General features: G+C 38.3%; 1 protein-coding gene across 9 annotated transcripts in view; it reads left to right on the top strand.

Moving 5' to 3' along the window:
* PTPRS (protein tyrosine phosphatase receptor type S) overlaps positions 1-22,973 on the top strand; it is a 240,959-nt gene that overhangs the window by 133,856 nt on the left and 84,130 nt on the right. For 3 of the 9 annotated variants that reach the window (XM_075280970.1, XM_075280962.1, XM_075280989.1), the window contains 2 exons: positions 1,312-1,338; positions 6,055-6,172. The exons of 5 other annotated variants lie outside the window; for them this stretch is intronic. In XM_075280970.1, coding sequence (XP_075137071.1) covers positions 1,312-1,338; positions 6,055-6,172 — 145 coding nt within the window. The remainder of the gene's footprint in view (positions 1-1,311; positions 1,339-6,054; positions 6,173-22,973) is intronic. One more of the 9 variants, XM_075280981.1, reaches the window with a different exon arrangement.

Below are 22,973 nucleotides of genomic sequence, written 5' to 3'. Positions count from 1 at the left end.
GCAACTTGAGAGCTGCTGAAATGCCGGAGCAGGCGGATCATCAACGCCCACAACACGCTCATTATATGGCGTCCCAGCGAGTTGCTGAGATGCCACAACAATCAAGGCCACAGCGCAAGGAACGAGTTCAGTGGCAGTCCAGCTTGACAGCTATCGAAACGCTGGAGCTGGTGGATCATCAACACCAACAACACGCTCATTATATGGCGTCCCATTGAGCTACTGAGATGCCGGAACAATCACAGGCACGATGTGAAAAACAAGTTCAGCAGCAGGACAGCTTAAGTGCTGCCAAAATGCCGGAACAGGCAAACCATCAATGGCAGCAATTTGATGAATACGCTCATTATATGGTGTCCCAGCGAGCTACTGACATGCCGGAACAATCACGGGCACGGTGCGAGGAACTTCAGTGCCAGCCCAACTTAAGAGCTGCCGAAACGCCAGAACAGGCGGATCATCAACGGCAAAAACACGCTCATTATATGGCGTCCCAGTGAGCTGCTGAGATGCCGGAACAATCACAGGCACAGTGCAAGAAACAAGTTCAGCAGCAGGACAGCTTGAGAGCTGCCGAAGCATGCTGCCGGAGCATGCAAACCATCAACGGCAGCAATTGGCTAGATTTAGGCAGATCATACATGCCAACAACCCACAGATGTAGTTACAGGCAGAAGCTAGTGGTCTATAAGTCTCTCATATCAGCCAAACCAGTTTTCCCTATGCTGTGCTGATGAGATCCAACCAGTTTGAAACAGCGCTGTCCACAGCTGGGATTCTGTTTTGGAATAGATTTACTGATTTGGCTAAACCTCGCATTATAGCATTAGGCTTGTTGAAAAAGTCATGCATGACGTTTCAGAGGGCTATCCATAGAGGGCAGCAAGCAGAGGCATTGTTTTCCTAATTACATCCTGGAAAACAGATGTGCATGTTCCCCATAATCCCCCAGTGGAGCGAAAATGGCTTTGTAAGTCTCCATATGCCTGCAAAGGTGCTCTCTCCTCAAGGAGGCATATTATCCCCAGGGCAATGTACTGTACTAATTGTGACAATGCCTTGTTAACTTGTTTGACCATATTACCTATAAGCAGTGGAATGTCACAAGGAAGATGCCAAATGAGAGCTAACAAGATACAAATTCATATGAGAAGAGTGCCGATTGTATGTCATAGTTATAGTGTGTTCAGGTTCAAGGTTCACCATCTGTGTGACTATTCCCTCTTCTATTGTTCTTTTTGCACTTATACACTCTTAGACACTTGCCATTCATATCACTCTTTCTTCCTCTATTTGCTTTTTCTTGCTCAGTGGGAGAAGGATGATACAGCTGAATATGTAAGTATTGTTTTATAATGCTTCAACATGTTTCATTTAATGTTGATGAATGTTTTGCGTTTTACCATTGTACAAACTCACAGATATATAATTAATTGACATTTTTCTTAAAAACACTTTTAGGCTGAGGCGCCATGTTGCAGAAATGCAGCTTTTTTTTTATGTGCATTTTGCTGTGGTTTTGTTAGCCAAAGCCAAAAATGGCTACAAAACGAAAGGGAGATAACAAGGACTCTCTTATACTTCTACCTTCTGCTCAATCCACTCCTGACTTTGGCCCAAAAAAACAGCAAAATTTGCAGCAAAAAGCCTCAGCCTTAGTTTCACAGAGTTTTTTCCTTGTTTTGATTTGAGTTTGTCATTCCTCTGTTTTATGTGAAAATCCTCCTTTGGTTTCAGTTACTTATGAGATATATTAAAGGGGTTTTATCCATCATTATATGATCTGTGGGGGAACGACACCTGGACCTGCACAGATCAGTTGTTCTGGCAGTCTCTAGGCATCAGAAGCTGGTGTAGTAGACGGAGACTGCGGACAGCTGAAAACTCCATATGGGGTTGAAAAATAACTTTTAAGGAGTTGGCAGTGTTAGTTGTAAATTTTGGCTCTTGAATACAAAGTTTTCTTTATTTGTCAAACAGTACAGGGCAGGTGAAGCCTTAGTTTTTGGCCAATTGACAAGACCACAGGGGAGGGTTACACAAAAAATAATAAGGTTAATTTCTTCCAATTTAAATAAAAGGTAAAGATAATAGATCACCAATTATATAGAAGAGACTTAGCCAAAAATATGAGAAAAAAGTTTAGATATGCAGAATCTATCAACTGGAACAGTTTTACTTCCCTGACAGAACTGCAGACTAATGGGTAGATGTGCACATGGTTAGACATCTGTAGAAGTGCACTAATTTAAAGTACTTATGTGGTGGATTAAAAATAACTGCTAATTTATTGTTGTTATTATTAAATAGGCAGTTTTGCATATACATTGCGTCTGCCCTTGCTTACTCTTTCTTTGCAGAATTTTTTTAAAATTTTTTACAAGTCTTATATATTTCTTTTTATCTTTCCTCTTCTCAGATTCCTTTATGATAAGAGTACATAAAGGTGGAGGGCACAGAATTAGACAGAGTTGAAACTTTGCTATATCCTTAGTTCAATTCATATTCTCATTGAGGCTCAGGCCCCATTTAGCAAACCACAGCCAATAAACGCTGCGGAAAAGACTTCTGTGGAAAAAAAAATAGTCTGTACGGTAGCTGTGTGCTTACTTTATGGGATATTCTGTTACATAGTAATAGCCTGTTCATGTGAGTTTGTTATTCAGTGTTGACTGTGCCAACATACACATTGATATTTAGAGGATTGGGGTCAAGGTTTGTCATGTCTTGTCTTGCCAGATCCATCAATGACTCGCCCACTTACTATATCCCTGAATGGACAGAATATTACTTTTTATCAACAGTTTAAGAACAATAAACATACAAGTAAATATAAGATAAACCTGCCACAGTCTACACGATTTTATTCAAATTCCTTAAACAATGTTGTATACATCGCACAGGGAACGGAGAAAAAACGTTATTTGATACAGAGCCTATAGGTTTCTAACTTCTGGCTTTTCTCCCCCACCTTTTCTTGACTAGCAAGTCTCTCTCTTTTTTTGGAGAGAGACACTGTAGCCTGCTACAGTAAATATAAAAAAAATTGAGCCATACCCTTTGGTTAAACACCCCTACTCCTTACTCTTGGTTCTTGGCTGAAAATAAAACAGATGCCCAGAAGATTAAAGTGAATTTTCTATTTTTTAAATCTCATATTTTTATTGAAATATTAACTTTAATTGTACAAATCCTCAAAAGAGGTAATCATAACAAAAGTGTAAACGGTGAATTAGTCTTCCTTTATAACACAAAGTAATTATTTCAGACTATCCCCACTTTACATCTTTATTAGATTTCTGGGATAGATGACTCTTTCAATATTCACAATCTTCCATTATAATTCTTTTTCTTTAATACACTTTGTTTTCCTTTTAAAACAAAACACAGTTTCTCCTCATCTAACATTTAATCCACAATCTGATTGCATTTAGGTAGTAAACAGAAATAAAGCTTGAAGCTTTAAGACTTTTTTTTTTCTAGTCCAATTATCTCATCACTTCCAATAGAAAGTTCTATTCAACTCTATCAAGTGCTTTAGTGGCATCAAATGATAGTGCTCTCCTGCAATATCTGAAAATGACTGGAGCACCATGCAGTGAATACATGGCTGCAACTCACCAGCAGGTTTGTCTGCAGGCTCCCCTGCAACCTTTAACATTTGCATTGCAAAGGTTGCAAGCCAGGAGTGAACCCTGTAATAGTGATTAACTATTTAATCACTATTGTGATTAAATTGTGTTTGTCAGTTGTATACAGCTGTGTCTGGGTTTGGGTATCAAATGATACTCGACATGAAAATCACTCAAGCAACAATAAATATAGACCATTGAATACATGCATACATACAGTACATTTTTTAACACATATGCGTGGCTAATATAAAAAAAACCACTTGTGCAAGATTTATTGTGGAGAGGAGATGTAGTTCTCATATTCCTTTCCTATGTGAAGTAGCAGGCACATGCCCTCACCTGCTCATTAATGAAATAATTAATTCAGAAAGGGCAGGTATTAAAAAAAGACTACAGGTAAGTTGACAGGGGTTTTTTTAGACCGGAACCTGAGGTGGAGACCGCCTCAGGTTCCGGTCCAAAAGCCGGGTAGCCGCGACTGAAAGCCAGTGCACTGCTCTGGCATCCAGCCACGTACTCCACTCCGGATTAAGCCTAATGAATGGGTCTAGTCTGGAGGAGGGTGTGTCTTCAGGCCAAATCGTGAGGCGAAACGGCCTGAAGAATGAGCATCTCACTTCAACAAGCCGGCTCCTGTAAATAACTCCTGAGTGACTCCCATTGATTTCAATGGGAGCCGTCTTTTTGGTCAGGATTTTGAGGCAGATACGGCCTCAAAATCCTGACCAAAAATCTCCATGTGAACTTACCCTAAGAGCGCAACTTTCTCTCTCTGGGAACACAGAAAGCCTGTCTGTATGAGAGGTACATGTAAGCAAGAGGTTGCTGAACTTGGTTTTGTTTTTGAAATAGCAGCGAGAAGCTCTCCAGCTGCTAGCTGGGGTTTAAGCCTTTGGCAACATCCTCTGTACTGTTATGACAGATGTCAGGTCTTTCAATATGGCAGGAGCTGATAATGGGCATTAACGCTTCTGATGCCTCGTCAAACCTGTCAAAGACACCATTTTCATTTTCCTGCAAACGCATAGACATTACTATTTTGGGAAAGATCATCATCCCCGGGAACGAGATCCATGGGAAGTGATCCATTACCATGACAGCCAGGAGTCTTTTGAAGGGTCCCAGGCTTGTCATTACAGTGACTCTTTTACAGGCTGCTTTGGCAGCCTATAATTGAAGTATAAGGTACATGTAATCAAAGTACAGTTCATTGCAATGCTTTAACATTACAGTGCATTATATTACTGACCTAAGGGGTAAAGCACATACACATTATTTATCCATGGGTCCAAAAAACCCTGCCCATATACTGACTGGTACTAATATAGCTTGAGTATGAGTGTGTGTGGCTACCAAATATCCTGTGTTTGCAGAATCAGTATAGCTCATCCAACATGTTTGCTTTACAGCTGTAAAACCCAGTTTTAACCCAGATAACCATAGAGAAAAAGTCAAGTTTTCCTTTGTGCTGTGGAGGATTTTTTTATTAATAGCTATGGCACTGTTCTTGTGTACTTGCTGGTACTAATCACATTAGACTTGGTTTGGAGTGTCTGTACAGTAAAAAAAAAATGCATGTATTTTTCACTTCGTGAACCAGGAACAGAATCATTTAAGGCTTTTATTTTAGCCCTATTATATTTCAAAGTACTTCATTTTATAGAGAAGAGAACTTTACTGTTAGAGAACTATCACATTATTAAAGGGTTTTATCCACATCCATCTATAGGTTAGAGGCTAGGAAATTTCAGATCGCTTGGGGTCCCAGCACTCTGACTACAGTTAATAAATGCCACTATATTTTAATTTTGTGGTAATTCTGTGTTCTAAAGTATCTGGATTCTATGTGATTTGCATTAGGATTTTGGTAATTTTGTCTATACATTTGTACTGTGTCAGCACTATCATTTTATCAGGACTTCTTTTTGGCAACAGATGTTGAAACGTTTGCAATGTGGCACCACTGTCTTGGAAAATAAGCATGGCTATATTGTAAAGGCTGTTTGCTGTGTGCATTTAAGTATGAAATAACTCATGGGTAATAGAACAACAGAAAAAGACAGCATTATGTAGAGACTGATGAAATGGGAACCTATTGTTGATAAGGGTAGAGCCTTTGTCTACATACATAGTTATTTATTTTGCTTACTTTTATAGTTGCATGTGTTAAATAGTGAATAGCAGCTAGTTATTATTGTAAGTCCTAAAAGGTAATTAGTTGGTTCTTTTCTTTCTGTAAAAACCATACCATATATATTTCTATATATGTTTAAACATACGGAAAGTATGTTTTACATCTACCATTGTAATTACAGGATTACAAAATGTGCGTCATATATTTAACATATTCATGTTATCTACTGAAATGTATAGTATAAATGCACTGGTCTTAGGCTGCTTCTTCTCTTTGAATTCACAGGAAATGATCATAGATGGACTGCAACCTGAAACCACTTATTCTGTCACGGTTGCTGCGTATACTATGAAAGGAGATGGAGCGCGTTGTAAACCAAAGGTTGTAACAACTCAGAATGCAGGTGAGTCAGTGTTTAATATAAAGTTATAAAGAGTTTCATACAATAGGGCACTTGGTAAATTATCCTACTGCCAAGACACCTGACATCTGTAATATATACAGTCCTATGAAAAAGTTTGGGCATCCCTATTAATCTTAATCATTTTTAGTTCTAAATATTTTGGGGTTTGCAACAGCCATTTCAGTTTGATATATCTAATAACTGATGGACACAGTAATATTTCAGGATTGGAATGAGGTTTATTGTACTAACAGAAAAAGTGCAATATGCATTAAACCAAAATTTGACCGGTGCAAAAGTATGGGCACCTCAACAGAAAGGTGACATTAATATTTAGTAGATCCTCCTTTTGCAAAGATAACAGCCTCTAGTCACTTCCTGTAGCTTTTAGTCAGTTCCTGGATCCTGGATGAAGGTATTTTGGACCATTCCTCTTTACAAAACAATTCAAGTACAGTTAAGTTTAATGGTCGCCGAGCATGGACAGCCCACTTCAAATCATCCCACAGATGTTCAATGATATTCAGGTCTGGGAACTGGGATGGCCATTCCAAAACATTGTAATTGTTCCTCTGCATGAATGCCTGAGTCGATTTGGAGCGGTGTTTTGGATCATTGTCTTGCTGAAATATCCATCCCCGGCATAACTTCAACTTCGTCACTGATTCTTGAACATTATTCTCAAGAATCTGCTGATACTGAGTGGAATCCATGTGACCCTCAACTTTAACAAGATTCCCGGTGCCGGCATTGGCCACACAGCCCCAAAGCATGATGGAACCTCCACCAAATTTTACAGTGGGTAGCATGTGTATTTCTTGGAATGCAGTTTTTTTGGACGCCATGCATAACGCCTTTTTGTATGACCAAACAACTCAATCTTTGTTTCATCAGTCCACAGGACCTTCTTCCAAAATGAAGCTGGCTTTTCCAAATGTGCTTTTGCATACCTCAGGCGACTCTGTTTGTGGTGTGCTTGCAGACACGGCTTCTTTCTCATCACTTTCCCATACAGCTTCTCCTTGTGCAAAGTGCGCTGCATTGTTAACCGATGCACAGTGACACCATCTACAGCAAGATGATGCTGCAGCTCTTTGGAGGTGGTCTGTGGATAGTCCTTGACTGTTCCCACCATTCTTCTTCTCTGCCTTTCTGATATTTTTCTTGGCCTGCCACTTCTGGGCTTAACAAGAACTGTCCCTGTGGTCTTCCATTTCCTTACTATGTTCCTCACAATGGAAACTGACAGGTTAAATCTCTGAGACAACTTTTTGTATCCTTCCCCTGAACAACTATGTTGAACAATCTTTGTTTTCAGATCATTTGAGAGTTGTTTTGAGTAGCCCATGATGCCACTCTCCAGAGGAGATTCAAATAGGAGAACAACTTGCAATTGGCCACCTTAAATACCTTTTCTCGTGATTGGATACACCTGGCTATGAAGTTCAAAGCTCACTGTGGTTACAAAACCAATTTTGTGCTTCAGTGAGTCAGTAAAAAGTAGTTTGGAGTAGTATTCAAATCAATAAAATTATAAGGGTACCAACATTTTTGCACTGGTCAAATTTTGGTTTAATGCATATTGCACATTTTCTGTTAGTACAATAAACCTCATTTCAATCCTGAAATATTACTGTGTCCATCAGTTATTAGATATATCAAACTGAAATGGCTGTTGCAAACACCAAAATATTTAGAACTAAAAATGATTAAGATTAATAGGGGTGCCCAAACTTTTTCATAGGACTGTATATTCTACACCCTAATTGCTGTTACCCTTCACTAAGAGAAGTTACCAAAATAAAAAATCAGTTCAGTGAATCGTTCTGAACTTGTCCTCATCGATTACCATATATACTCGAGTATAAGCCGAATTTTCAGCACAGTTTTTGTGCTGAAAAAGCCTCCCGAGTCGAGCAAAAAAAATTTTTTATTTTTTTTTGGGAGGGGGGTCTATGACAAGCTGCAATAGTAATGTATAGAATCTCCCATAAAATACTACAAAAAAGAAGCTTTAAAAAAAATATAATAAAAAAATAAAGTAAATAAAAGTTCTAAATCACTCCTTTACCTAGAATACATATAAAAGTAGAAAATGACTTTAAAACACATACACATTAGGTATCTCTGTGTCTGACAGTGCCTGGTCTACTGAATATAGGGGATCTGCAGTGCTCCTGTTCCGTTGGGAAGGGGTTAATAGGAGCACTGCAGATACCCTATATTCAGCCAGGCTGAATTCCAAGTGGGGAAAAAAAACCTCAGTTATCAAGCTCAGGGAAGGGGCAGACAGACAACCAAAACACCCCCTCCCCTTCCCCAGCACCCAACAACTACTGCACCCAAAAACTCCGACCATTTTAATTTTTGAAATTTTCCAGTAGCTGCTGCATCCCCCCCCCCCCCCCCAGGCTTATACTCGAGTCAATAAGTTTTCCCAGTTTTTTGTGGTAAAATTAGGGGCCTCGGCTTACATTCGGGTCAGCTTATACTCGAGTATATACGGTATATCAATTATTTTGCATCCGTGCTATCCTGTTTTTCACTACCATTAGTCAGTAACTGTGCACAATCCAGTCAGGATTGCTGATGTGTGAATACCCAAAATGAGAATCCTGTGCCACAGTACATAAATGGGGGAGTGTTGTAACATAATTTTTCATTAATTGTAATCAAGGTAAAATGGTCAATTAATTGTGATTTTGATTTGTGTTATAATTGTCTAGCCCAAACCCTACAAAACCAATATATAACATTCTTCTTCCTACAGTAAGTTTTACATTGGTGCTATGCATTCCAAATGTTCCTCAGGTATCCTGCAAGCCCAGTGTTGTTCGACAGACTTCTAGATAGTAAAACATAATTCATCACTAACAAAGAACATTTCCACCATTCCAAAGTGGATTTTGACATTACCATGGTGATCTTTATGTGGTGATGCAGTGTTGATGATATAATTGCTAGAGGCAGCTTGGAACTCTGCTATGGCTCCTGCAGCAACAAAGGATGGGCAGTTTTGTGCACCATTAATAGAATAGGTGTTTGAACAAGTTCCCTATGTAAGCTCTTTTTCATTGGTAGAGTGAAGCAAGTAATCTATTGGCCAGATATCTTCAGTTATATATTCAGTTGATGTTTTGTATTCAGTGCAATGTTGTGGATTCCGTTTTATATTCAGATGTCTTTTTTTCAGACTTTTACTCTGTTCAGTGAACTTTCATTTTATACCCCTTTTGACAGCACTATACTTTAGAAAGCTATGTATTCAAAGAGTGCTGGTTCCAGTTTCATGCTGTTCATTGGTGGAGCAGAAGGAGTCTACAGGGAGGTTCTTTTTATTTATAAAGTACACACTCATTGAATTGTGTTTTTACATAGCAGGACATAATTAAAAACATCTGGTCAATAGAAGATCTTAAAATTAGGTAAATACAATCTCAGGTGAACAACAAGACTTGTCAGAATACGCGTGTCATTATTTATTTAACAAAAACTAGGGCAAAATGCAGAAGCATTGTGTGAAAAATTAAGTACACTTGATTTTATAGGAATTAAAAGGGTAAGTGGCTGCCAGATGCTGCTGGTCATATGCTTTTGATTCAGTAATCATCAGTGTGACCACTTCTATAAAAGCAGAAGTTTCAGCAGTTTGCTGGTCTGAAGCATGCAGGCCTGTATCAACATCATGTCAAGGAGGAAAGACATTAACATTGATTTTAGAGAAGCCATGGTTGCTGCCCATCAGCCTAGGAAGTGTTCTAAAGCCATTTGCAAACAATTTCAAATCCATCATTCTACAGAAATGGATGTATAGCAAATTCACCCCCAAGGCCAGACCAAACAATGCTCTATAGAAATTGCAGAAAAACAAACAGCTACATCTAAGACTCTAAAGACTTTAGTTAGAATGTTAAATGTTCAGATTTATGACAGTACAATTAGAAAAAGACTGAACAAGCTTGTTTCAAAGCTTTTCCAGAAGAAAATCTCTTCTGTTCAAGTCTGCAAAGATACATATGTACAAACTCATACCATGAAGCATGGTGGTGGAGAGTTGATAATTTGTGCTTGTTTTTTGCATAGACAGGATTTGGGTACCTTGCAGTCATTGAGACGAGCATGAACACCTCTATTTATCAAAATATTCTAGAGCCAAATGTGAGGTCATCTATCTAACAGCTAAAGCTTCGCCATATTTGCAATGGCCCAGTCAAAGTCCAAACCTCAGCTCGGTTGAGATGTGGTGGTGGACTCTTGAGAGCTGTGCATAAATGAATAACCACAAACCTTAATGGATGTAAACAACTTTGTAAAGATGAGTGGGCCAAAATTCCTCCAGAACTGTGTGAAGAAATGTTAAAGTATTTTAAAAAACAATAACTTCCATGTTATTCCTGCTGAGAGTGATTGTATTTATTCATGATGTTGAATAAGTAATGACACGTTAAAATCTGTTGTGTATTGTTCATCTGTGGTTACATTTATCTAGTTTTAAGACCTTTGGGGGTAAATGTTTTTTTTTGTTGTTTTTTTTTTGGGCGGGGGGTTATTTATGTCCTGTTACATAAAACTATGGGTGTACTTTTTTTCCCCACTTATCTGTATTCAAAAATTGCTTTAGACTAGAGAATCCTTCAATTTAACCATAACATCAGTGTGAACTATGGCATTCATTTATGTAGTAAAATGTCATGCAGAGTACATTACCTATCATCAATCATAATTATAGCATTCTTTTGAGGAAATATATCTTTATGTTTAGCAAATAATCAGTAACTAACATGGTTGTGTTATTTTTCAACCATAAAATCCACCACTGGAACCAAATGAAATCAGAAATTCATCTATGCATGTATTGATTTTCTGCAGTTTAATTGACATTGTGGCTACATCTGGCTGGTCTAGGGTGGTGGAAAGGTTAAACAGGTGTACCAGCTCTTTTTTTTACCTCTAGAGGGTAGGGAACCTTTGGCTCTCCAGCTGCTGTGAAACTACAACTACCAACATGCTCCATTCCACTTCCATAGGAGTTCCAAAAACAGCAGAACAAGAATGCATGCTGGTAGTTGTAGTTTTGCAACAGCTGTAGTGCCGAAGGTTCCCTACCCCTGCTCTAGAGTGACTCTATATTCTTACCTGCCCACTGTCAGCCAATTGGTGACTGAGCGTTGACGCTCCTATCAACAGAATCACTGATTGGTTGACACACTGCTGTGCGGGCGAAAGGTCTGGAAGACCAAACAAAGACCCTTTGCTAGAGAGATTTAATCTCCTTAGGGGTTAAAAATGAACTGGAACACTCCTTTACTAAACAAGCTTTTGGTGGGCTACATTAATGAAGGTGATAAACACCAAGTGACCAATTGGTTACTTCCCTCTCCAGTATTGTCTGGCGCAAGGAGGAAGATAGCACTGTGCAGCTCTATGTAATCGGGCAGGGGGCTTGTTTGGGTTCTCTGTGTGATCAGTACTCTTGAGGGTAAGTTCAGATGGGGTTTTTTGGACCAGAAACTGAGGCAGAGGCTGCCTCAGCTTCCGGTCCAAAAGCCGGGTAGCTGCGACTGAAAGCCAGTGCACTGCAGCGGCATCCAGATGCGCACTCCGCTCTGGATTAAGCCCAATGAATAGGCCTAGTCCAGAGGAGGGTGTGTTTTCAGGCTGAATCACGAGGCGAAACGGCCTGAAGAATGAGCATCTTGCTTCTTTTTTCCGGGATTTTGATTTCAATTGATTTCAATGGGAGCCTCAAAATCCTGACCAAAAATCTCTGTGTGAACTTACCCTAACACACAGTACACATCTGCCTTTGTCAGAGAAACAATGTAAAGTGGGGTTTCTGGTCAGGTGCTTGCCTTTGTCCTTATTTTGAGCGACTAGTGAATTAACATCAGGCTGCTTTCACACGGAGTTAACGCTCCACTCATTCTGAACGTAATCACGTGTCAGAGTGAGCGCAGTAAAACAGAATCCCATTGACTTCATTACGTGTCAGAATGAGCGGAGCATTAACTCCGTGTGAAAGCAGCCTCAGAGTATATGAACACTATACAAGATTTTATTGTGAGCATATCTTTACCCGTGTGGAAGTACCACTTTTTCATACAATAAAAGGTTTCATCAAGATGAGATACCTCATTACCTTTCCAAAAGAAATAAAATATTTACATAGGTTGGAAGATGACAGATATCTATCATATTCATTCTCTTCTAAGGCCTGGATGTTTACACCAGGGAAAAACCAAATAAAATTCTCAACAAAATTGTATTCAAATTTGCCTCACAATGGAAAAAAAAAACAACACCTTCTTGGATGTTGCAGTTATAATCCTGCCAGTCCTTTATGGCAGCTGAAATGTGCGGGAGTTAACTGACTGAAGCTAGGTACAAACTATTGTTTGATCTCCATTGTTTGGCTCTGTTGGGGGACGTAGTGTTTTCCTCCATTTAATAAATTTCATCCTTTGGTTTTGTTTATGGAGAATCAAGATATTAAGTGCTACCATGCATCTTGTGGATGAATACAATAACTAATGTTGGTGTTGTATATAGAAATAAAACTGGTAACAGCATCAGTGATTTTTCATTTATTTCTGTGTGTGTTCTTTCATGTATTCTGCCCTCATATCCCTACCATCCAGCCTCTTCTCACTCCTGATCTGACTCTATTTTGACTTTTAAATTTCTCTTTGTTCTGATGAATCAGATGCCATGATATCTTAGCTTAGCATCGCATGGGTAGTCAGAATATTGTGCTATCACTACTGCTGGGGGGCAGAAGAGTTATTCTTTTTTGCTTTACATATTCTTCCAAATAGTTAAAGAGACCAAAAATATACAGTCAGGGAGACTGCACTGTGATCTCCTCCATTATAAGTGTGTGTCACAAGCTGTCTTATATCAGCAGTAGCTAGTGGTTGAAGATCTTGTCCCCTCTAGGACAGCCTGTGGGATACAATTCATGCTTGAGGCTTGAATCACACAGAAAGGTCTGTTGTCTTTGGTCACAACCTATCAGGGGTCTGAGATTTGAGATAAATAGAAATAACTAATGTAATACTAGCTGATATATATATCCAGAGAAAGGTCCCAGTGTGGACCGATACGTGGTATACTGCTTTTTCCAATAAAAGGACATTTTCCATCCATACAAGTTGCTGGCAGACCGGATTGTTTTTTTCTATTACAAACCCTTTTGCCTGGAGAGGGGTTTCTGCCATGCAATTTGTGGGATAATCCCCAGATTTGCTGGTGCTGCTGCAACTATTTTTCTTTGATATATATATATATATATATATATATATATATATATATATATATTGGGGGAATAGGTACATAGTCAAAGAATAAAATATAAATTCCAGAGTGCTTCTTTAGGCTAAGGCCATATAGTGAGCTGAAAAACAATGTAGAAACAAGCGGCAGAAACGCATTGCATTCTTTTAGGCTAAGGCCCCATGAGACGATCCACAGCGCTAAATCACTGCGGGAAAGACTGCGGGAACGCATCACGGTTCTTTCCACAGCGCTTTGAACAGAAATTTGCGGAGTTTTCCTCCGCGGACTTTCTGTTACAATTATATAGACAGGAAAGCTGCCAGCATTCCCGTAGATATAATTGACATGCTGTGATTTCCAAAACCGTGCCGGTTTTAGAAATTGCAGCGTGTCCGCGCTGTGGTTTTTACCGCAAAGTGGGCATGGGATTGGCATGGAATCCCTTCCACTTCCCACGCTGTGTCTGGGGCCCCGGTCTTACACAGCTTTTTTCACAGATATGTGAATGTCCATAGAGTTTTCCTCTGCAGAATTTCTGCTTCTTTTATACCTATATGTAAAACCCAGTGTTTCCGTGGGTAAAATTGACATGCTGCAATTTTTTAAAAACAAAACATTTTTTTAAATCTCAGCATTTCCGCTGCAGATTATTTTCTGCATTGTGTGGATGGGATTAGCCCTAAAAGCTACTGTAATTAGTATATATTTCAATTTAGTGCTGACAGACTCCCTTTAAACTTATTTGCATAAGTAATGTACAGTTAGGTCCAGAAGTATTTGGACAGTAACATGAGTTTTGGCGTTATGGCTGCTTATCAAAACATAAGATTTAATTCATAAGATTTGTTCAAGCTGTATAATCAATAAGGGCTTAAAGTGCAAGCTCTCAGTTTTAATATGAGGGTATTCACATCCTAATTTGAAGAAGGGTTTAGAAATTTCAACTCTGTAATAAGTAGCTGACTCTTTTTCAAGGGACCAAAACTAATTGGACAATTATCGCTAAATCTATTTAATGGCCTGCTTGGGCAATTACCTTTTTGATCCATCATCAATTAGGAAGGTAAAAGGTCTGGAGTTGTTTCCAGTTATTGCCTTTGCATTTGAAAGCTGTTGTTGTGAACACACAACATGCGGTCAAAGGTGCTCTCAATAGAAGTGAAACAGACCATCATTGGGCTGAAAAAAAGAAGACATCCATCAGAGAGATAGCGGAAAGGTTAGGAGTGGCCATATTAACAGTTTGGTCATTTTGTTGAAAAAACAAACAAAAAAAAAAAAACGCACTTGTGAGCTTAAAAACTCAAAAAGGTGGATGTCCACAGAATTCATTAGAGGTTGATGATTGCAGAATTTTTTCCATGGTGACGTAAAACCCCTTCACAACATCCACCCCAGTGAAGAACATTCTCCAGGAAGTAGGTGTCTGTATCAGTATCTAAGTCTACCATAAAGCAAAGACTCTGTGAGAGCAAATGGAGGAATCACTACAATGTGCAAACCATTTATTAGCCTCAAATATAGAAAATCAGACCTTAATGCACAAAGACCCACAAACCCATGACAACTGAAGACAGATGCAGTATGGGCCTGGCAAAAGATCACTAAGGAGGAAAGTCATTATTTGGTGATGTCCATGGTTTGCAGACTTCAGGCAGTCATTTCCTGCAACGGATTCTCTACAAAACTATTAAAAATTAACACTTATTTATTGTAATGTTAATATGTTCAATCACTTTTGAGCCTCTGAAATAAGGAGGCTTGGGTAAAAAAAATATGGTTGTAATTCCTAAATGTTTCAACCCCTTGCATTGAATCTGAAAGTATACATGTGAATTGTATCTCAGTTGTTTCATTTCATAACAAGCGTGTTGGCATGAAGAACCCAAATCATAAAGATTATGACACTGTGGAAATATTTTCATTATATTAATAATTTTATTTTTTTCAATCAGAAACTTATACAAGTTAAAAGAATGCTTTTTGCTTCTTCATTTTGTTTATACGGTATCAGTGATAGTTTAAAAATAAGTCTGCAAGTACTGCACTGTGTGGACACATCCTAATAGGTCATAGATTGTATTGCAATGACATTTTGTATGGATCTGTAATATGGATGCCATAGAGGTTCCCAAGTCCTTTACTATCCATATGTGGGTCTCATATTGAGGCATATATATTGTTTTATTTTTGTTGGAATCCACCATACAAAAATTGTATTGCTATTAGTAAGAATATTCTGCAATACACAGCACAGTGATCGTAAGGAAAAAGATGCATTCATTCATTCATTCATTCTTAGGTCTTAAAAATAGTTAAATTCAACTTCAGATGTAATGCATCACTCACCAGTTTGCACTGTTCATTATTTATTTAATACGGCACCATGATGATTTTCTTTATCAGCCATTCTGTTATCGTTTTATGATGTGCTTGGAATCATTTTCCATTTCACGGTCCAGTTTCGGTCAAAGTTTAAGGCTCCGTTCTCACGGAGTAACACACCGCTCATTTAGACATGTATACCGGTGTCAGAGCGAGGTGCTTCAAAACAGATCCCATAGACTTCAATGGGTGCCGGCTTATGCGTGTAACACATTGAAATCAATGGGAGGCTTTGTAACCCATTGATTTCAATGTGTATCGCACGTTAGGGTATGTTCAGACATCAGTATGCCATCCGTCCGTTTGAATTCAGTTTGACACTTCAAAACGGACTGATGCACATACTGATTGTATACTGACACCGCCTATTTATGCTGATAGCAAACGCATCCCCTAGAGGACAGATAAGGGGATTAAAAGTAGCAATTTTAAACAGAGTAGAGATAAGGAAATTTATTATATGAGAGAAGGACATTTATTATATGAGATGAGGACATTTATTATATGAGATGAGGACATTTATTATATGAGATAAGGACATTTATTATATGAGATGAGGACATTTATTATATGAGATGAGGACACTTATTATATGAGAGAAGGACATTTATTATATGAGAGAAGGACATTTATTATATGAGATGAGGACACTTATATGAGAGAAGGACATTTATTATATGAGATGAGGACATTTATTATATGAGAGAAGGACATTTATTATATGAGATGAGGACATTTATTATATGAGATGAGGACACTTATTATATGAGAGAAGGACATTTATTATATGAGATGAGGACACTTATATGAGAGAAGGACATTTATTATATGAGAGAAGGACATTTATTATATGAGATGAGGACATTTATTATATGAGAGAAGGACATTTATTATATGAGATGAGGACATTTATTATATGAGAGAAGGACACTTCATTATATGAGATGAGGACATTTATTATATGAGATGAGGACATTATATGAGAGAAGGACATTTATTATATGAGATGAGGACATTTATTATATGAGATAAGGACATTTATTATATGAGATGAGGACATTTATTATATGAGATGAGGACACTTATTATATGAGAGAAGGACATTTATTATATGAGATGAGGACACTTATTATATGAGAGAAGGACATTTATTATATGAGATGAGGACATTTATTATATGAGAGAAGGACATTTATTATATGAGATGAGGACATTTATTATATGAGATGAGGACACTTATTATATGAGAGAAGGACATTTATTATATGAGATGAGGACACTTATATGAGAGAAGGACATTTATTATATGAGAGAAGGACATTTATTATATGAGATGAGGACATTTATTATATGAGAGAAGGACATTTATTATATGAGATGAGGACATTTATTATATGAGAGAAGGACACTTCATTATATGAGATGAGGACATTTATTATATGAGATGAGGACATTTATTATATGAGATGAGGACATTATATGAGAGAAGGACATTTATTATATGAGATGAGGACATTTATTATATGTCCTTATCTTTACTTTGTTTACAATTGCTACTTTTAATCCCCTTATCTGTCCTCTAGGGGATGCACAGCGTTTGCTATCAGCATAAAAAGGTGTCAGTGTGCAATCAGTATGTGTATCAGTCCGTTTTGAAGTGTCAAACTGAATTCAAACGGACGGATGGCAAACTGATGTGTGAACACAGAATAAGCCAGCACACATTGAAGTCTATGAGATCTATTTTGAAGCGCCTCGCTCTGACACCTGTACACGTGTCTAAATGAGCAGTGTGTTACTGCGAGAGAACGGAGCCTAACTGTTGGATAGATGGCCTCACATGTGACTCTGGAATACTTTGGTATAAAGAGGGGCTCAAGATCCACTCAGTGATCAGGTGCCCAGATCTTGCAAAACATGCCCAAATCATCAGCCCTCCACCATGCTTGACAGTTACTATGAAGTGTGGATAAAGTTTATTTTGCTTTTTGGCAAACGCGGTATAGTTCGTTATAGTTAGACAGTCTCGTCTATCCGAAGGACATTGTTCCAGAGGTGTTGTGGTTTTTCCCGGAGCAACTTTGCATAATTAAAACATGCTGTCATTTATATATATATATATATATATATATATATATATATATATATATATAGTTAAATAACTATATATATATTATATATATAGTTTTATATATATTTATATAAAATTATATATTTATATATATATATATATATATATATATATATATATATATATATTTTTTTTTTATTTATTTTTTTAAGAGGCTTTTTCCTGGCACCAAACAAACAATACTTGTTCAGTCTTTTTCTAGTTGTTCTGTGTTTAACCTGACATTCTAACTGAGGCCAGTAGAATCTTAGATGTAACTCCTGGTTTTTTTGCAATTTCTATGAGCATTGTACAATCTAACCTTAGGATGATTTTGCTGGGGGACGATGAATCTTTCTCACTGTAGAATAATGTAACTGAAACTGTTTATAAATGGCTTTATAAAAGTTATGAGATTGATGAGCTGCAAAAATTACTTCTATAAGATTGAACACTAAGATAAGTGTTGATGTCTTTCCTTCTTGACTTTGTGTTAACATAGGCCTTCATGCACCAGACCAGCAAACAGCCAAACCTTCTGCTTTTATAGAAGGGGTCACTTTTGATGATGATCAGTTAATCAGGGCTCTTTGAGTAGCAACACCTGGCACTTAACCTCTTACATTCTGTGGAAGTAGTATGGGTGTACTTAATTTTTCATACACTGGCTCTGCATTTTGGTCTAGCTTTTGTTAAGTAAATAATAACATGGTATAATTTGTCTTGTGTTGTGGTATTTACCTAATTTTAGGAAAAAGATGTTTTTTTTTTTATTATGTCTTGATATGTTAAACCATAGTATTCGAAGAGACCATTTTTCTCAGAACTGTATTTGCTGAAGTCGAAGACATTAATGATATAGCGAGCATTTTAGTGTCAAAGGGCAATCTTTCTGCCAACAAAATCAAAAGTTTGGTGCAGTCTGGAAATGGTGCCCAATGCCAGATGACTCTTTTTTTATTGGTGGTCACCACCCACTGCCACCGTTACGCAACTAAGTAGCAACCACAGGTGAAAATGAAAGCACTGACAACCATGGCCATCTCACGGATGCACAAAAAACTGTTGATTTTCTCAGCAGCAAGATTGCGGTTATGTTCATTATGCAGTAGCCCCTACAACAGCATATATGTAGTAAGTGATTTTCATGGTGGTAGACTCCCTTTCCTTCCATGCTCGTTGCACATACGTGAATAACTAAAGCATCTCCTAACATGAAGAACTTGCCGAGCAGCACTCCATAATTCAGGTGCTAGTGGCAGATCAAATGTTAAGTTTGAGTTTGTGAGTGAAGATGGGCTTTACATTTATGAAAGAAAAATTCACAGCATGTTTTATGCATTATGCCATTTTGAAACGGCATAACTGGAAGTCTGTTTTTCTTCCAGCTTTCATGTTAGCGTGTCAAAGGCCATTTAGTCATTTACCTCTTGTGATGAATGCTTCTTCTCCCTAGGTTCTATGATGTAAGATTTCTTCTTTAATACTGGCAACCAAAATCTCCTTTCTAAAGTGCTTTACCCAGCAAAGTTCTTTGCCTCCCCAAACAACACTTGCACACTCCATCATACTACCGAAGCTGGATGATCTGCAAACAAATGAGTATTAGTCAGTTGAGGTAAGGTTTGCTAGAATTTACACAAATCAGGTTTATCTTTTTTATTATAACCAGCTGGAAATGTGAGATTTGTGTGTGAAAATTAACTGAGCCAGTGTTTAGGTACATTTCAAAACATTTCGGCCCATCTTTATCAATGTATTTGCATATTTTTTTTTAGAATGTATAGTAGTACAAACTAGTGTATTATTTTCTGTGGGACACATTTATCAACTGTTTGTGCTCTGCACATCAGTCTGTAAGGCAGGGTTCACACTACCGTTGGTGTCCGCACAGAAGGTGTCCGTTTAAAAAAAAAAATGGACACCTATCATAACGGACACAAACAGACAGTTACGCTGGGTTCACACCAGAGCCTGAACTCTGTTTTCAGGTTTCTGTCTTCTGCATGCAGAAGACGGAAACCTGTCATGCCGAGTCCGGCCATGAGCGCCGGTGAGCGTTTTATGCTCTCCGTGGCGAAAGTTTTTTTTTTTTTAAACCGGACACAGAGTACTGCATGTCTGACTCTGTGTCTGGTTTAAAAAAAAAATCGTTTCGCCGCTGAGAGCATAAAATGCTCAGCGGCGCGCATGGCCGGACACTTTTCAAGCCCATTCAAATGAATGGGCTTGAAACATGCTGGCAGGTTTCCGTCTCCTGTCCTGTTTTGTGTAGGGAAATGGAAACCTGCAGAACGAGCCCTAACTGATGGCTATCAGTTACTGTCCGTTGCCCATAGCCCTCACTGTTAAAAAAAAACAAAAAAAAAACGGACACCTGCTGTCCGTTTTTTCAAACAGACTGAAAAGCCCTACATGTTGGATTTTTTTGTCCGCTTAAAAAATGGACATGGTTGTAAACAGATACTAAAGGACACAAATGGACACTAAAGGATAACAGATAAAATCCCATTGAAATTAATAGAAATGGTAACGGACACAGCTAGTGTCCATTGCTAAAATCTAGAACGGACAGTAACTACAGACACTGCTGTTGGACACCAACGGTAGTGTGAACGCCCCCAAAGGCTAAGGTCTCACATGACAGAACAACAGCATTTTTCTGTTGCGGAAAAGCAGCAGAAAAAAATGCTGCGTTTTACAGTACCAGCAAAGTGAATGAGATTCTGGTTAATCCTATCCACATATTGCAGGGGAAAAAAACACTGAGGAAAGCTGCATTTTTGAAAACGCAGCAATTCAATTTTACCTGCAGAAATGTTTATGTTTTTCCTACAGATTTAATAAGGAAAAAAAATCTCCAAAAAAAAACACAATGTAAAACACTGTGGGAAAAAACCACAATTTTTTTTGCTGCAGCATTTTTTTTAATTGCATTCTGCAACATGGAGACTTTTCCCCCATGTGGCGGAAGCGCTGCGGTCAAAAGTCCCTTACAAGTGAATAAGATTCTTGTGAATCCCATCCACACATTGCAGAAAAATACGCACAGTGGAAACGTGATTTCCAAAACCGTTGCAGTTTTGAAAATTGCAGCATGTCACTTATACCTACAGAAATGCCAGCGTTTTCCCTATTAGGTGGACTTTCTGTGAAAAGTGCTGCGGGAAAATCTGTTTCCATCACGGGTTTTTCCCAAATCGCTTTTTCGTTGCGGTTTGCTACATGGAAAGTGGGTGTGGCTAGCAGGCTGGTCAGGGTTTTGACTCATTTATTAAATGTGACTTTTTAAAATGTTGTATAGGATTCTGGTTAATCCCATCGATACCTTGTAGTAAAAAAAATCTGCAGCGGAAATTTGGTGATTTAAAAAATGGTCACATTTTTGTACATCACAGCTACTCAACTGTACCTGTGGAAATGCCAGCGTTTTCTGTATAGGTATAATAGCGGCAGAAAATGCATTGTTTTTTTCCGTAGAGTTTTTCGCAGTAAAACTGAGAGTTGTTCCTTGCAGACTTTCTGTGAAAAATTTTGTGGGAAAAAAAAATGATGCAATGTATTTCCAATGCAGTCTTTTCCACATCATTTTTGGTAATGGCTCGCTTCGTGGGGCCTTAGCTTAAAGCTGTTAATAAGTTTGGGTCCATAAAACCACCAGCATGCCGTTATTTAGCTGTAGACTAATCTCTAGATCTCCAGGAGCATCAGATGTACAGTGAAGATTAGTTGCAGGTTCATCTCTGGTTATTGTTGCGCCAAATTCACACGGCAGAAAATGAAAAGAAATTCCTCTTCATTTTCCGCTGTTGTATTCAGCTGCAGGTATTCGGGATTGCAGGTCATCGGCATTCTGTCATGAATTTCTTCCGCTGATTACACCCGGATGAATGGGCCTAATCGGCAGGGACTCACAAGCCATGTAATCTTTAGCAAGATCGAGCAGAGCGCTGCTTTTTTCCTCCTTGTCCTGCTGCGATCTCTGCGTCAATAAAAAACAATGAGAGGCAAATTCAGGGAAGAATCTGCTGCGAATTCCTTCATGTGAACATACCCTCATACTCCACCATCTGGTTTAGATATGGGCAGGTTTAGGACACTAGAATCCACATAATGACATGTTGTTACTTTTTGTGGTCCTAAGTCTAGTGACAGGCTCCCTTTCTAATTTTGTATTGCTCTCAAGAATAAGGTTCATCTGTAAACTCTTTTGGTGTAGTTAGGCTAAATTCCCACATTGTGGTGTTTCTGCAGTGCCAAAAATGTTGTATTTTACATTAAAGTGAATTCTGGCTAATCCCATCCACATATTACCAAGAAAAAAAATGCTCCTTTGAGAACAACTCAGCAAAAATGCTATGAAAAACGCTGTGGGAAAAACACAATGCATTTCCACTGCAGATGTTTTGCTGCGTTTCACCACATGGAGCTTTAGCCTTACATAGGTCTGCAATTGTATCTCTGGCAACCAGACGTAGTGGTCCATAATCTCCCAACCATATAACAAAACATGTGCACATGGGGGGCAACACGGTGGCTCAGTGGTTAGCACTGCAGTCTTACAGCGCTGGAGTCCTGGGTTCGGATCCCGCCAGGAACAACATCTGCAAGGAGTTAGTATGTTCTCCCCGTGTTTGCGTGGATTTTCTCCCATACTCCAAAGACATACTGATAGGAAAAAAAATGTACATTGTAATCCCTATATGGGGCTCACAATCTACATTTAAAACAAACCAAACAAAACATGCACATGAAGGTGGTGAAATAGCATCTTATATCACAGCAAGTATGCTGGACAGCCCTTATCTTATTATGCACATTGATATATTTTACTATATATACCATGTCACTATATACACTAGAATGTGTAACTATTAATAATCGCGTTTGGTTTATGGCTCATGTATTGTTTTATACTGGACATCCAAGTTATAGTGGTCTGGACATGACTACTGCTCCTATAATAAAGGAGTGAAGGACTCAGAGGGTAACTCAGCGATCTTTGTTTCCTTCAAGGGGGCAGCTGCCAAA

This window comes from Leptodactylus fuscus, chromosome 1, assembly GCF_031893055.1.
Source record: "Leptodactylus fuscus isolate aLepFus1 chromosome 1, aLepFus1.hap2, whole genome shotgun sequence".
NCBI classification, from domain to species: domain Eukaryota; kingdom Metazoa; phylum Chordata; class Amphibia; order Anura; family Leptodactylidae; genus Leptodactylus; species Leptodactylus fuscus.
Note: the sequence above shows the minus strand (reverse complement) of the source record. Positions and strands in the feature narration are given on the sequence as shown.